Source organism: Pezoporus flaviventris, unplaced genomic scaffold, assembly GCF_033815535.1.
Source record: "Pezoporus flaviventris isolate CSIRO_AGI_PZ_B2104156 unplaced genomic scaffold, CSIRO_AGI_Pfla_v1 ptg000007l, whole genome shotgun sequence".
NCBI lineage: Eukaryota > Metazoa > Chordata > Aves > Psittaciformes > Psittacidae > Pezoporus > Pezoporus flaviventris.
The window spans coordinates 92,278,653-92,294,409 of record NW_026892555.1 but is presented as its reverse complement, the minus strand read 5'-3'; the positions used below and the strand labels follow the sequence as shown (position 1 = coordinate 92,294,409).

Here is a 15,757-nt window from a genome sequence, read left to right as displayed (position 1 = left end):
AAAATCTTCAGTTCTAGAAAACATTAATGAAGAAATAAAACTTTCTTGTTCCAGTTCCATGTATTTCTAACCAGTTAAACACAAACCTCAATCCTCTAACACATGCAGCTGCTGTTCATTTCTGTCAAGTGTCTGGTCTTGTACACTCAGGTAAAAAATGAATTACTGCTACAGTTTAAGAAAAGACACACTTGCTGATTCATGATCCAATCTCTTCTTGCAGCTGCTGCAATTCAAATGAAGACACTAATGCAAGAAAGCTACTTCAGACTTCATCAGATTCTACTCTATACACAAGTACTCTGCTTATAATGCTGCAAGACATACTTATATGTTAACACAGACTGAGCAAAGTTTGCATGTTGTAACAAATGCCTGTGATTATAAGGACGTATCAATGATACGAAGTGAAGACATAACTATAAAAAAAGCTCTTAAGACTGCACAAAATTTTTACATTAGTAGTGTACAAAAATACAATCAAAACAGCAGCTGTATTTTATTTTATTGTTTTATGCTTGCGTTGTGAACAAGAAAATGGGTATACTGGATGCTAAAGGAAAGGCCAACTTACTGCGTAATCAAAGTATGGTTTCTGTTTAAACAGTTACACATACATGCTCTAAAAGACAACAAAGCATTTGTATTTCACAAACATCACTCAAACACACTGAAACACCTCAGGCTAAACCATAGGTACGGGTATAATGAAAACTCAAACTTAATTCTCACCGTATTTTTGTTTTGGGTAATTCTTCCTTCTTTCTTTCTTCACTCACTTAACATACAACATGTACTAAAAGATACTGCCAAAACAACAGATGACTGAATGGCTAGTGTTAAAAACCAGTTATAATCTAGCCATAATCTAAAGCCTTATTAACACTGCTTTACCAAAAAGCATACCGATTACTTTATGTGAATTTCTATAGTAACATTTTATTTTAATGCAGAACATTTAGCAGAATTTGTACATGCAATATGAAGTATACCCACGAAGATCTGAATTGGTACAACCACACCACAGACTAACCAACCATGCTTACAGAAGTGTAAGCTGAGTGCTATCTGCTAAAAGACTAAAGCTTTTCTAAACCTAGTTTTCATTTTTTCTTTTAGACTGCTTACAATTTCCAATTCTTGTTTTCATTCTTCATTGGGAAAAAAAAGAAGCACATCTGCTTAGAAGATTTTGCATTTTAACAATACAACTTCCTCGACTCTTGTGAAAGCACTGAAGACTGTCCAGATATACATGGCATTACTGTCATTTGCCCATTGCTAGTAGACAATGAGGTTAAAGGCATTTCCCCAAAAAGCTGTTTTTCCTGGGGAAAAAAAAAAACACAGATAAAAGGTCTCTCCTGGTGAAAGATTTAAAAAAAAAAAAAAAAAAAAAAAGGCTGTATTTAAACTAAAATAAAGTTGGCATAATCTGGTACTCTGACCAGAAGTAGCATTCCCACTCTCCAGATGCTCATTTCTGCTCCCTTCTCTTTTGCTGCCATAGCTATTCAGGAAGTGATACAAACAGCAATACTGAGGAATGAACCCAGCTGAAAACAAACTCTTCAAATAAACTTTTGAAGAATGAGCTACCCATCTGTTTACCATAAAGCTGACACAGTCACAAAATGGGACAAGAGTTGTGAACCCAGTGAGCGTTCAAAGGCTGTTTCTTCTCATGGCCAAATCACCAAGTCTTCAAACTACGGTTTAGAGTAAGAACTGCAAACATTCAAAAAACACTGACCTGACTGGAAACGAAGAGATTCACTACAAAACCAACAAGCCTAAGACTGAAATTCATGTAGAAATGAATGATCATTCAGTAAATCATACACACATAAGCTATTGATAATATAAAATAATGAAAAGTAGTTTGCTTCTGAAAGCCAGGCAGACAGTGGTTACCCTCAGGACAGCCCCTTGGAGAGCGGAACCACAGTACGTTTATACCTAGTGTGAAATGCTAGAGTACAACCTAAGGTTACAGCAAAGCTCATTCTCAACTGAGAGAGACTATAGACAACTCTTCACCATTAATGAAGGATGCCCATAGGAGCAACATAAAGCCACAGGACTTATAGTACATACAAACTATGACAGTACCATGCAAGCATCTTTAGCTGTGTGAGAGAAATGTTAACTGGTATCTGAAATAAGATATTAGCTGTGGGGCTGTAGGCAGATGCATTACCACTTTATAGAGAGCCAGAGGACCCAAACGTGTAAAAGAGTAGCAAAACTGAACTCGGTAAAAAGCAGCATGAGAAAACTGAAATCCAGATTTCAGAAAGACTGGAAAAGAGAATGGCCACCATGGTGGTAATTTTTGGAAAGTGAAGGGGCAGTACAGTATTATGGCAGATTTAGAGACTAAGGCTTGTATCTTCAAATCACAAGAACCATATGACTTGGCAGACCCTTGTTCATTCCCATTCTGAGACTGACGATGTAGTTTAATTTAGCTGCTATTCTAGAAATTCAGATGAAACTAAACATAAGAGTGGTGTGCAAAAGGCAATGCCATATCTATCTTACTCCCTTGAGTACCGTATCAAGAAATTACAGAACAAAAACTACTTTATGTTAATTCTAGTTCTCTGACAGATCAATCACAACTGAGGGCTAAGAGCTTCCAAAAGTTTAATTTAAAGCTAAGACTATGTTTAGCTACCCCAACTACATCAAAATTCTTTACAGTACTTGCTGCAATACTTTGCATTAACTGACACACATGTATATGTTTACGTTTACATTAACTGGAGATTTCAATAGGGATGCAGATTATAATTTCTTGCAGTTAATACTCTTTTTCCTACCATGCATTATAATCATCAACTTAGTACTGTTCCCCATACTTACACCCATTACTCATCTACTGTCACCACCTCCAATCATTCACATCACTGTCCACAATGTTCTACATGAAGCCAAACAAAACAAAGCAAAAGAGAGGGCAAAAGAAGAATGTAAACAGAGGTCCTCAGACTGAAAAAGGAGACATAAAATTCAGGAAGAAAACTGAAGAACAACAGAAAATATTTACAGAGCAACATGACAGCCGGTTAGCACTTTTAACAAGAGATTAAAAATATTTAAGATAATTATTACACTTCTCTGTACTGCAGAAGCACATTAAAATTAAAAAAAAAAAAAATCACAGGACTCTTCATGCCAAACACTGTATAAATATCAAGACAGTTTTTGTTTGAATGATATTTCCACCTTATTACTTTTCCTAACCTTACTTCTCACTTCCCTTTTAGTAATCATCAGTTGCTGCATGGCCCTAACACTCCCCACTGCAGTACCAAAAAAGCAACTTCATTCTTTATCTGCTCTGCAATGCCAACCTCCACACCCATTTCTTACTTCCTAGTAAGCCTGCTTTCATACTTTATTGTGTCCATAATGCCTAGAAGCTGACCATCATGAATATCTGTGAAATTAATGTTATTATTCACTTTCAAATTCCTACTCAACTTGTAACTCTCAAATATGTAAAGAATTAAATGACCTAGGTCATCAGTGTGACAAAACCAATACTGTTGTTGCCTACAGAGAGCTACAAGAAGCCATACAGAAAGCCACGTCATATCCATGCCCTATACTAAAAAGAGCTGTGCTACTTCAGGAGGAGAATAATCTTTGTGATTGCCCAGCAACTCTGACGCACACAAGACTATATTCCAGGAGCAGTGCCATCAAGTACTACAGTAGCACAAAAACCTAGATTTCCTAGACTAGCTTTTTTTGTAAAGGTTTTTAGAAAACGATTTTGATGATTTGAGGCAACCCATGATAAGCAGAGCACACAAGCAAGAATGCTGTTAGACTTGCCCATATAACATAGTACATGAACTAAATACTTTAAGCTGCATTTATTAAAAAAAATAAGCTGTAAAGGCTATTACCAAAGGTAACTCAAATTAAACACCATTAAATTATTCACTGACGTTTACGGAAGTTGAAAGTCATACTTCAGCTTGCAGAGATACTTTAGTTGCCTTGGGTAGTCTAGGGTTTATTTTATGCAGTACAATAAAATACAGCTGTAGTGCTTCAACAGCTATGCTCAGGCCTTGATGCTTTTGCAACATTAAGGTATTTGAACTAACTGACCCTATTAGTTACATGCTGGTCTTCTACAGATCTGGTCTTCCTGACCTCTGTTCCCATTACCAGATACAAAGTAAAGAAGAAAAAAAAAAAAAAAAGGTAAAAATGGTAAAAATTTCACCTGCAGGTGAAACACAACAGGCAGTGAGAAAGAACTAATAAACCCTGTTAGGCACAAACTGGTTTCTGTAGACCTGCCTCTATTTCTCTGCATTTAATTCCCCAGTTTACTTTAATTACAGGCTAATTTAGTAGTTCGAATGCAATGTAACATTGAACCCTAAGAGATTCACAAAGACCTCCTGGACATGAAAAAAGGGCCTAAAGATAGACATACTACATCCAGTGAGGCTCCTCTCTTGTATCAGTCTCCTGCTCTGTATCAGTCAAGCTAGAGCTGGCTTTGGCTCTGTGCACAGTATTCCCCATATCCACAGTATTCCCCATAGTATCCATATCCATACTATATTGTATGATGAAAAAAATTAACATCTCAGCTCATCATGCAGCTAGCATTTCATTAAATGCCCCTGAAAAAAGGTCACAAGACTGAAGCAAGGAAACACAGTATGTGTTGTCATGAACCCAAAAAAGCACCTCTCAGTTTCTCTTAAGCAATCTCAGCAGGCAACTTCACAAGGCTCAGCCATGTACATCTCACAAATAACCACTTAAAAAACAAATTCTACTTCTGTAGGATTATCCCGAGTGGCCTAGTGAGTCAGAAATTACCAAAATGCAACAGAAAGAGGTCAAAAGTGAAGTGTTAGAGGAGTTAAATAAAATGACATTCCCACACATGGACACTTTGAAATCTATCACTTCAAAAAACCATCTTCCAAACTAAGCAGGCAGAAATACATTTCAAGATGAGATACGTGCATCACTAGTAAATCACAGTAAGAACCTCTCCTTAACTGAGAGCAGCAGGGCAATTTAAGAAATACAAAAATAAAAAGTTTAATGAATAATAAAAAAAAAACAACACAAAAGGTGTTCCTAAAACTCACAGACATTAGTGTTTCAAGTCATGTTTTGCTATTATCTCAATTGAATAATAATCAGGTCTTCATAGTGTGACAAATGCAACTACAGACATAAGTTTTTCCATAGCAAAGAAATTTCCCAGAGATAACTTATGGGAACACAAGTAGTAACAAACTCATAAATGCCCCTACAAATCAGCAGCAGTACTACAAGGCTATTTTTTTCAAAAGATTCATAATTCAGATAGATTCTGGGAAGCAGCAGCTGCACTCACTCATTAACTCTTTCCGTAAGGTGACAAATTCCCAAGCACCTATTCAGAACACTCCCATTTGTTCTTATGACTGTTCATCAAGCAGCCTTAAGAATAACTTTCCATTTTCAAACTGATATGACATCCACAGAAAGACTGCACTGCTGCGATCAGACGGTCTGCTGCACACTTCCTAAAATTACATTAAAGTCTGTGAAGTCGCATAGCCAAAACCCAACCTTTAAAAGGTAAAAAGAGGGTCAAACTATGGCCTTTCAAACCCTAAATTCTCTATCAAGAGAAAACAAGAAGATGCCGTTACTTATTGTGTACACTGATTTGTGGACACAAAATACTACAATCAACTCCTTTAAAACAACCAAGTATCAGAGAACAACTTCTCATGAGTGAGGAAATAAGCTATATAAAAAGCAGTTAAATATGAAAATAAGTTTTGATACAAAAGATATCTGTCAACTGAAAAAAAGATGCGAGACAGTATTTCAAGTAGTAATTAATAATACACTCAGTGCTTACCCATCTCTTCCCTTACTGACAATTTTAACTTCAAAATAGTATATGCCACACGCTGCAGGTATAGGATGCGTAGCTCGAACAGAGGCAGCATCTTTTGGAGTTTTTCCATGACCTGAAAAACAATTGTATTCAAAACACAACAAAAAAAATATTTTAGATAATTGCAGAAGATGACCCAAAGGTACACATACCAACTATTCAAAATAGAAGGCTTATGTAATTGAGCAAACAATACACAATATTCTAATCAACCTCATTTTTATGCTAGAGTATTTTCTTCCAACATTAGGTTTTCATTGTAGGCACCTGCACTGTAACTTAAGCATGCTATGAGAAGTTCTGGATATACTCATCTAAAAGGTTTTACAATTATTTGAAGGGAAACAAGAAGAAAAGTTTAACCATAGTAAGCAATGTAACTGGTAAAAGCCCACTTAGGTTTGAAAGAAATGTATACTTTCTCAAATGCACACAGCTTGCTCATTTTATAGACTGAAACATGATGTAACAGCTTAATCTAATGCCCAGTGCTTCTGAATATTCAAGTTAAAATACTTTAATTCTGAATGCCCTTCAGAATAAACATCACTATATAGAATGTACAACTCATAATTTAAAACATTTCCATGTTTTTAATGCTATTTGAGGACAGCATGAGGTGTTACAGACTGCAACTGAGCTAATGCAGCTCCTACTCCTGTTTCTTATAAGGCTTACTATGTATCAGCTCTGCCACAAGAAGAATGCCCAACACCAGCTCTCGTCTACTTCAGGGGTTTTCAACCTAAACCCAAGAACCACTTCCATTCTACTAACACTAACTCTTCAGAACATGTCACCCTCTTCACAGCCCCATTGTTCCGAAGGCAACTTGGCCAGATGACTTGTTCTAGCAGCAACCTGTTCAAGCAAGCTCAGCGTCTCCCAGGCGCACCAAAATCCCACAATTATTGCATAAACGTTACTCATGGGGTCACAGGACACAGTTAAAAAATAAAATAAAATGGAGCAAGGTGAAAAATACACTAAATCCTGGCAAGAGGTATTTCAGTAGGATGGCAACCACGAACAGATGTCATTGCCATAATTAATGGCGATACCATGCCCACACTCCATGTGGATCTGAGGCATGATGAAGAGATGACTGCCTGGAGTGTGCTGTGCAAATCATTCTGGCTGCAAGCACTCCAGCTGTCATCTCCAGTCCAGACAGGGAGGCCTACTGCACCTGCATTGCAATTGTTTGTGTATGCCAAAAAATTATAACTACACTCCTTCCAGTGGCATTAACACTGGAATTACTGCTCAGGCACAGATTAATCATGTCTCATGTACAGCAAGCCAGGTGACACAGGAAAATGTTGCAGGAAAATGACAGAAAGATAGGCACAGCTGACCTACACTCCTTCACCTCTAAGAACAGAGCCATCTAGTAAAAACGTTGATAAAACAGTAAACAGTTTATCTGCCTGCAGAGCTAGCACTATCTCTCACCAAAAGGCATACAGTCAGCCAAGGAGAACTCTCCACTGTGAATGCATCTGCATCTGAAACTCTGTTAGCACAAATTCTTCACTCACTGAGATCAAGTTTAACCCACAAAGTTTTTCTGATGTAACCAGTTTACCTTAGTGTATCTGTCTTTAGCTATCTTACTTTTCTGGGTACAAATGCACGGCTCACTTCAACATGCTATTACTAAACCATCTTATATAAAGATCCCTCTATCACCTCACAGGTTTTACAATATTAAGCTTCTGCATGTTGTTTTCAGACATCTCATATGAGGAAAAAACAGTAATTTACTCCTCCATACACAAGACAGCATGCATGTTTTATTGTTCACCACTTAAGTTATTTCCTCAGGCTGTGTCAACCAAGGTAATAACAAAGTACATAAGCTTAAAGCTTCCATAGGTTTGCTTGGTTTTCAAGTGCTGGTACCTTACTATTAGCTACTATAAATTAAGATTATCATTCCTAAGCACGCAGCAATCCTTCAGCTAAAAGGCACCCAAAACTTTGTGGGCAGAACGTTAAACATCTGAGAGATCCCTTAAATTCAGACAGCACTGATTAAATGATGCACTGGTTAGAGGAAGGGGTGTGGCAAAGGAAGGATACTTTCTTTTTAAATGTTCTTAGGTTTTTACATTAAAATAGACTGCAAATAAGTTCCCTTGGTTACTCCATGCACTTGACAATCTGTGTAGTTTGAGTCAGTCTCCTTATTTGGGCAAGTCTTCCACAGAGAAGACTAAAGTAGTAGGAACTAGCCAAATATTATTGAAAATGTATATCCATCACCCAGCAGACTTTGTTTTGTGAAATCACAGTCTAAAGTGTTTGGAAACAATGCTGATTTAAGGTATTCTTAGGACCTCTTCCTAAAACAAGCGCCCTTCTCCCACTCCTTCCCTAGTCCAGACAGCTATCTGCAAAGATAAACCATGAACCAGATTGATTAGCTGATCGGGCTTTAAGAAACCTACCAGATTATTTTTTTTTTAAGCAGCAGATCAGTTCCCCGATCCAGTTCACAACACAGCCACACACAGCTGTCACACCACAAATAAGAGGTCGACCCAGGGGCAGAAGTAACAGGATATCTTACCAGTATTGCCAAACACCTCATGTGGTGAAGCAACATGCTTTGGGAAGTCAGTGCCCAAAACTACTTTCATTCCATTAAACCAGGAGACACCCTAAATTTAGAACTGCTGCTCTTTTAATATAATCTTCTATGAATCCCATTTTACTACTTGAGTATGTTGCTTTTATTTGTAGTTACATACAGTTATTATTTCTAACAGCAAATTCAACGGCATCAAGCACTTAACTACAAATACCTCTAATGTCTCAACATGCTACTTAAGACTTTCAATACTACTGAGCTACGCTGGACTACATGAAGAGTCACAAGGTGTTAGTTATGAGCCAGCTTTAAAATAAGAAAGAGGTTCTTTACAGAGCTGAACTGCAAAATTTCTTACTGAAGTACGTTACAGATGCTACTGTTTAAGTGGACGCTGGGCAAGCTTCTAGAACAGAAGTTACCTGAGAAACTGCCTTCAGCTCAGGATGCCATTTGGCTTAAAATGGCTGGAAACTCAGAGGGGAACACACAGATACACCTCCTTTCTAGATTTTTCTGTAGGGACTCATTTATGTCTGCTGTCACTGATGGGACACTGAGCTGAGTGGCCCATTAACTTGGCATTATATACTGCTGTCATGTTCCCTGCTAACAAGAATCCCCACTTCCCTGCTTGAAAGAAGCAACTTTGACACCCAACTCCAAATTTCTGAATTGGAGGGTCCAAATGCCTGAAGTAGATCATGCGAATGTTACCCTATGTTCCCTATACCAGGGAACATAGTTCTTTCATAGTTGCAAACTACAGTTAAAGTATTTTAAAGAATACTTTTAAAGTATGTACTATTTAACACCAAAATTTGATGATTTTCAGCATTAAAAAGAGAATTCTGCAAACAGATGCACTGGGGCAGAGAAGGGAAAATAGGTGTACAAAGCTCAGACTTTACACTGTAAACCAGATCTCAGGTAAGTTCAATTACCAGAGCTGTTTTCAATTGGGCTTTCATTAAAAGTGCTTATCAACCATGAGTTGACCATGATAAAGGAATAAAGCTTTAGATTTTAAGCAGTTATTTACAATGATGATTTTTACTGAAAGTGCCCTTTAGCAAAGCTTACATAAACTGAACTGCAGTTATTTCCAACAGGTGGTTCAATGACTTGTGCTGCCAAAAATAAAATAATCAAGGCCTAACCTGCTGAATTCATTAGGAAAGTCCCACTCAGACAACAGGGTGGAAGGAACCCAAAAACAAAACCATGCACAAATTACTGATTTTACTTCAACTTTTCCCCCAGTCAAGAAAAAAGCAATATATCCCAGAGCTACGAACATGTCCAAAACAAGCATACTGAACTGAATGTACTTCAAGTGTTTTCTGCCAGAAAAAACTGACACCATCCTTGTATCAGTGAATGACAACATTATTACTACTGAATCCTCCTCTGGTTTAGTTATTTCCTTTTCTGTTACAGAAATTGGGATGTACGGTTTGTACTGAAAATAAAACTTTTCTTTTCTTTTTTTTTTTTAGTTTGGCACTAGAGGCAGTTCAAAGGCAACTGCATTGTAAATAAATGTCTGGCTAAGATTTCCTGGCCTGTAATACATTAGAAAAAGTTCACACAATAGCAGCTTACTCAAATTGCATAACTTTCCTCAGCTTTTTTTGGACAACTGTCACAAGACTAACTTAAGTGAAGTTACTAGAGGACTTTCCATGGTTTTAGAACTAATGCTTTAGTCTGTTTACCTATTTCTGTATATAGTTTCTTTCATGGCTACATCTGCATTGAGTCTGTATTTTTATCCCCTTATACTACATAGCATAGATTATTATCTGCTGGAAACTGAACTTGTCTGTCTAGTGGAACATTCATATTACATGCAGCATTTACGAAATCCATTTTTCCAATGAGATACATGTGTTAATTCTAAATATTTTAGATATGTAGAAAAATGTTAAAAGATGTTTTGCCTTCAGAGCTACATATTTTATGCGGTTAACTCCTTTACATTTAACAAACATTTGTCTGAACCCGTATGCTTATGCTGAACCTCCCCACAGCTCAGAGCTGTTAACATTACAATTAAGTGAAGTGACTAACTTTTTTTTTCTGCTACCGTTTTTCATGTTTCCCTTACATAGATATACCATGTACAACAGCCACTAGGACAGCGTTAGCATTTTATCAGCTTACACAGCTAACTGGCACCAACACAAAAATGTACGTCTGCCCAACTAAAAACCAAAACCACCCTTGGGTATAGTCTTTAATGTATATTACAGCATCACTGATGCCAACATATATGTATTTCACATCCAGATATTTACAGAGCTTCCTAATCAAGAGTCAGAATTTATAAAAGTATAACAGAATAGCTCACTGTGGAAAGAAATTAGCCTGCTCTGGTAAACAACACAGCAGTCAATGCCACCTTCCCTGAAATCACCTCCCCATGTATGTTTTCCTTTTTTAAGGAATGCTATGATTTTGAGAGATAATACAACAGACCACTGACCCTTGGGTTTTGTTGACACCCAACAAAATTTAAAGAGCTGGTATCCCGATGCTAGATTGTACTCCTTTCTTTAAACCTCCACTGCTTGATTAGTGCCTGGTTTTGTGGAAATTTTGATTTTTAAACACTCTCTAGGATGCTTGTAAAAAGCTTCAGGTCCAGAAATGCAGCACACAAAGCATCACAAATGCAATAGAGAGAGACATCTACTGCAGCTCATGTTTCCATACAAGTTGTCCACTGGTATGCAAGCAAATGAAAAAAATCTTCAAAATTACACAGGGAGGACCACCATTCCTCTCACAAACCAGTAAAACAAAAATATCACTGCTCACAACACATCAGCACATTAAAATTATGAAAAAAAAAAATTACTTTGAAAGCTTTTGCTGTGATTGTTCCCCCCCACCCATTTTTTCAGAGGCAAGTATCCCCAACACATTCAGGGTGGAAGGAAAGCAATGTTACCTCTTTGTACCTTCCATCAGTCTCAGACAGAAGGAAGTTACTCAAGAAAAAACGTTCCATAGTGAAAAATCTACAGAGACACCAGAGAAAGCTTAAGTGCACAACTTCAGAAACACAGTCTAGTAAGAATTGCTTTTAATTACTGGCTTCTTTGAACAATCTGTCTTCTCTCCCTTCCCTGAGTATCTTGGTCAAGAATACAACAGCTCTTTATCCATGCTCAATGCCCTGTTCAATTTCCTTTTAATAAAAACATCTACCATTCTTCCACTACTACTCAGATAACTTCAGAAGCACTGAAAGTGCCAATATTCCATGATACTTTGAATGCTTTTGATTGTGACTTCTGCTTGCAAGTGAATTGTAGAAACAAAATTTTGCAGTGCTAAGCACATTCTTATTTCCCATCTTCCCTTATTCTCCTCATGAACCTCCTCATTTTCTTCACTGTTACTGTATTCTCAGGGCTGAAGGATCCAGAAGGGAGAAAAGGCAGCAGATGTTTTAGTGGGTTTTTCTCCCAGTTCTCAGGTAGGAATGCCCCAATACCATCGATTGTGTAGCCTGTTTAGCAACTCCAGGTGCCAGGCTACAAACACATACATGGGGCTGCCCTAATAGCCACCTTCCTTAAATTACCAGGAAGATGGGCCACTTAAGAAGCCATTCCCTCACACTTGCAGTTAGGAGAAAGAAAAGCTTATACATGTTATATTGGCACCTCTCCTTTTCAGAGTCCTCTGGGCTAATCTAGGAACTCTTCAACCTTCATTACTTTCTATTATTTAAGGACTAGGGTAAAGGTACTTTATTGTGTGCTTTATGACTTCTGGTAGGGTATCCACAGTATTTCCTATGTTACCTGTACTTCAGAAACATGCTGAGCCACTTGTAATTTCTTTGAGGTAATCATTTTTTTTTAAACACTAAGGCAAAGAAAAGACGTGAGGAAAAACAAAGATAGCGCCAAGAAACCTTGAAAATACACTTCTACAGTTGCACTGACAGACCAAGGAGATTCCATCTCTAAATTCTACTCCATGAGCAAAAGGAGTTGGTCAAAGCAAAACAAAACAGCAGGAAGACTTGAGGGCCACAAAGCTATGACCATCTTAGAAGGAAAACCAAAATGAAACAAAAATAACAAACAAGAAAAGCCCAACCCGCTGCCACCAAGCACCAGAAAATACAAAATGCTTCTAAAAATACAAGGTCATAAAGCACTGAACAAAAGCCAGGAAATTCAGAGTTGAGTACTAAATTACACGTCCTTAAATCACTCAGCGCCTCCCAGAAACCTGCTCTATAGTCATCAACCTCCTTTATTATCTTTGTATGGGGCATTAAACTTAGCATTTTTAACAGAATATTTTGTACGTAATAATAATGGCTCTCTGTAAAGTCTCTGAGAGTACATTAAATCCCTTCATGGCAGCCAAATCCTGCCATGTGTTTGTGTTCCCGTTTTCCTCCTCCGATTAAACAGTTACATGTTTATCGAGATTTCAGTTGAATTTCTCCACTGTAAACTCTGAAAAAGGGTAATTGCAAGGTTGCTTCTTTCCCCTCCCATTACGTTCATTTGACTACAGACTGACAAAAGATCCAGTTCTTCGCGGCCAACTCAGATGTGGTTTTGAATCCGCACCACTTCTACTTTAGGACTTGGGCCTAGAACACCAGATGTGTCTGTGTTTTTTCAGGTCAGAGTGTACGCTTATGTTTCCAGGTTTTATGACATTTCATAACAAGCAACACAAATTTTTCTTCCATCCCCTCTTGCGAATTTACACAAATGCATACTCCAATTTTTACCTCTGAAAGTCGGTAACTTTAACTATGAAACACCTAGGCAGAAAGTTATATAGTCACCTTTATTAACACAAGCCCTATTAGCATTCCTCCCCTCAAATCACTCTGCAGGCTGTACAACAGTTAGGCTAAACTATTATCAGTGGTTTTAATTCCATTTTTCACCGTCTAAAAAATAAACTGCGTTTTTATGTGTGCTTTCCCCTCCCGTCATTTCCGTGTTTAACAGCTTAACCCTTGCTCTTCTCTCTCGAAAAAAAAAAAAGAAAAGCCACTTCTTTCCTGGCTCATTACCATAAGCCGGACACGTCATGCCGATTCTCCTTTATTCTCCTGCCTCAAACCCAAACCTTCTGGTGATACCTGAATCCACGGAGGAAGTCTCAGAGTTTACATAATGCCCACTCCAGGAGCACAAGGAGGCGGAGAAGGGGGGTGGGCGGCCCCTTGCCCCCCCCCCCTCCCCCCGCACCGCGACAGAAGCGGGGGGAGGGGAAAGGAGAGAAAATAAAGCTGAAATAAGGAAAACCAAGACTGTTCTCACGCTGCGGGCAATTTAGGGGATCGGAAGGCAGAAAAGGAGAAGAAAGAGGGAGAGGAGCGTGTGTTATTTCCTGTTATTGTTACTCCCGTGCCCACCGCCCGACGGAGGGGTCGGCCCGCAGCCCCCGGCCCAACGAGGGCCCCCGCTCCCCGCCGGGGCCGGAGGAGGTTGGCGGCGGCCAGGGCCGGCCCTCACCTTTGTAGTGTACCCGCAGGTTGTTCTGAGAGAGGCCGATGTAACTGAATTTGTCCTTCGGGCTCCAGGAGCGGGGCAGCGGCGTCTCCTGCTCGTCCACGGCCGGGTAGAGCCTCTTCAGCCGCCGTTTTAGCTCCTTCTCCTGCTCGTTCAGAGCCGGGTCACCGTGCGGGAACGGCGCCGGGGCACTCGTGCCGGTGGTGGTGCCGCTGCTCCCCGCCGACAGGCCCAGCGCCGCGCCGGCACCGCCGCCCCCCGCCGCCGCGGGCCCGCTGCCGGCGGCGGCGGCGGGTGGCGGCGGCGCAGCGGTGGCCGGCGGCGGCGGCGGCGGGTGTAGCAGGAGCGCGGCGGCCGGTGCGGGGCCGGGGTTGGCGGCGACGGCGGCTGATGGGATCCCCGGCGCCGGCGGGGGAGCGGCGGCTGCCAAAGGGAGCTGCTGCGGCGGGGATTGTTGTTGCTGTTGTCCGGACATCCCGGCTCCGGCCTCCTCCTCCGCCGCCACCTCCCGCGGTCGCGACTGTCACCGGACAGGCCCGGCGCGGAGCGACAGGCAGGCCCGGGCGCTGCGGAGTGAGACTGCCGTCGGCGGGTCACCCCCAACCAGAGCGTCTCGGAAGGGGGCGGGGTGCTGGGGAGCGATGACGACGGCGGCGGCAGCGGCGGCCCGATGGGAGCTGCCCGGTGGAAGCGCCGGGTGCGGCGGGCCCAGGCCGGAGGGAGTGAGGGCGGGGAGAGGAAAGCAGAGAGCAGCGGCGCCCGGCGGAAGCGAGGCGGGCGGAGAGCGCGCGCCAGGCGCCACGGCAAGGCGGGCAGGCGGGTTGGCTCCCTCCTCCTTCTCCTCCCCCCCCCCCCCCGCCTTCTCCGGTGGCGCGCGCGCGCGTTCTCGCTCTGTCCGGCCCCGGCGCGACGCCGCCGCGGTGCGTCCCCGAGTCAGCTGAGCCCGGAGAGCGGCGGCGGCGCGAGGGCGGGGAGAAGGGGCGGGGCCTCTGCGCCGAGGCGCGAGGGCGGCGGTGAAGCGCTGAGGAACGTGGGGGCGAGCGTGAGCGGTGGTCTGTGCCGCCGTCGGTGGCAGCGGGTGGGAAAGATAGGTGGGGACAGACCGGTCCGGTGGCTGGGTGGGTGCCTCCTGTCAGGCCCGGCCCGGCCCGGCTCGACTCTGGCCTCCCCGTGCCCCGCGGGCTGTGCCGAGGCACAAGGCCAATGAGAAGCAGGAGAGAGCAGAGCTGGGCAGGGCAGGGCGGCTCACGGGTGCCGGAGAATTTTGGGGGTGCTTGTGGGTACTACACCAGGCTGATAGGGTCAAAGGGAGCAAGGGGGGTAGGAGGGAGTGGTGTTTGGGGTCTTTTTCATAGAATCCGCTAGGTTGGAAACGACCTTTAAGATCATCAAGTCCAGCCATTACCGCAGAACTGACACCACCACTAACCCATGTCACCGAGGGCCATGCGCATGTTTTTTGAACACTTCAGGGACTGTGATTCTGCCACTTCCCTGGGCAGCCTGTTCCATTGACTGAGCACCCTCTCTGTGAAGAAATTTTTCCTAACATCCAGTCTAAACCTCCCCTGGCACAGCTTGAGGTTGTTAGCTTTCGTCCTATCACTTGTTAGTTGGGAGACCAACCCCCACCTCACTGCAACCCTGCAACCTCCTTTCATGTAGTTCTAGAGAGCGATAAGGTTCCCCCTGAGCCTTCTCTTCTCCAGACTAAAC

At 41.7% G+C, this 15,757-nt stretch overlaps 1 protein-coding gene across 4 annotated transcripts in view; it reads right to left on the bottom strand.

Annotated features, from left to right (window-relative positions):
* The window catches only part of RANBP9 (RAN binding protein 9), a 40,069-nt gene extending 25,084 nt beyond the window's left edge, over window positions 1–14,985 (bottom strand). Inside the window, exons 1-2 of one of the 4 annotated variants that reach the window (XM_061449545.1) lie at window positions 14,045–14,985; window positions 5,903–6,014 (exon numbers count right to left, since the gene is read on the bottom strand). In XM_061449545.1, the coding sequence (XP_061305529.1) occupies window positions 5,903–6,014; window positions 14,045–14,516 (584 nt within the window). In that variant the 5' untranslated portion in view covers window positions 14,517–14,985. Of the gene's footprint in view, window positions 1–5,902; window positions 6,015–13,599; window positions 13,901–14,044 lie in introns of those variants that run through there. The other 3 variants (XM_061449544.1, XM_061449543.1, XM_061449546.1) reach the window with 3 other exon arrangements.
* Window positions 14,986–15,757: the final 772 nt, after the last annotated feature.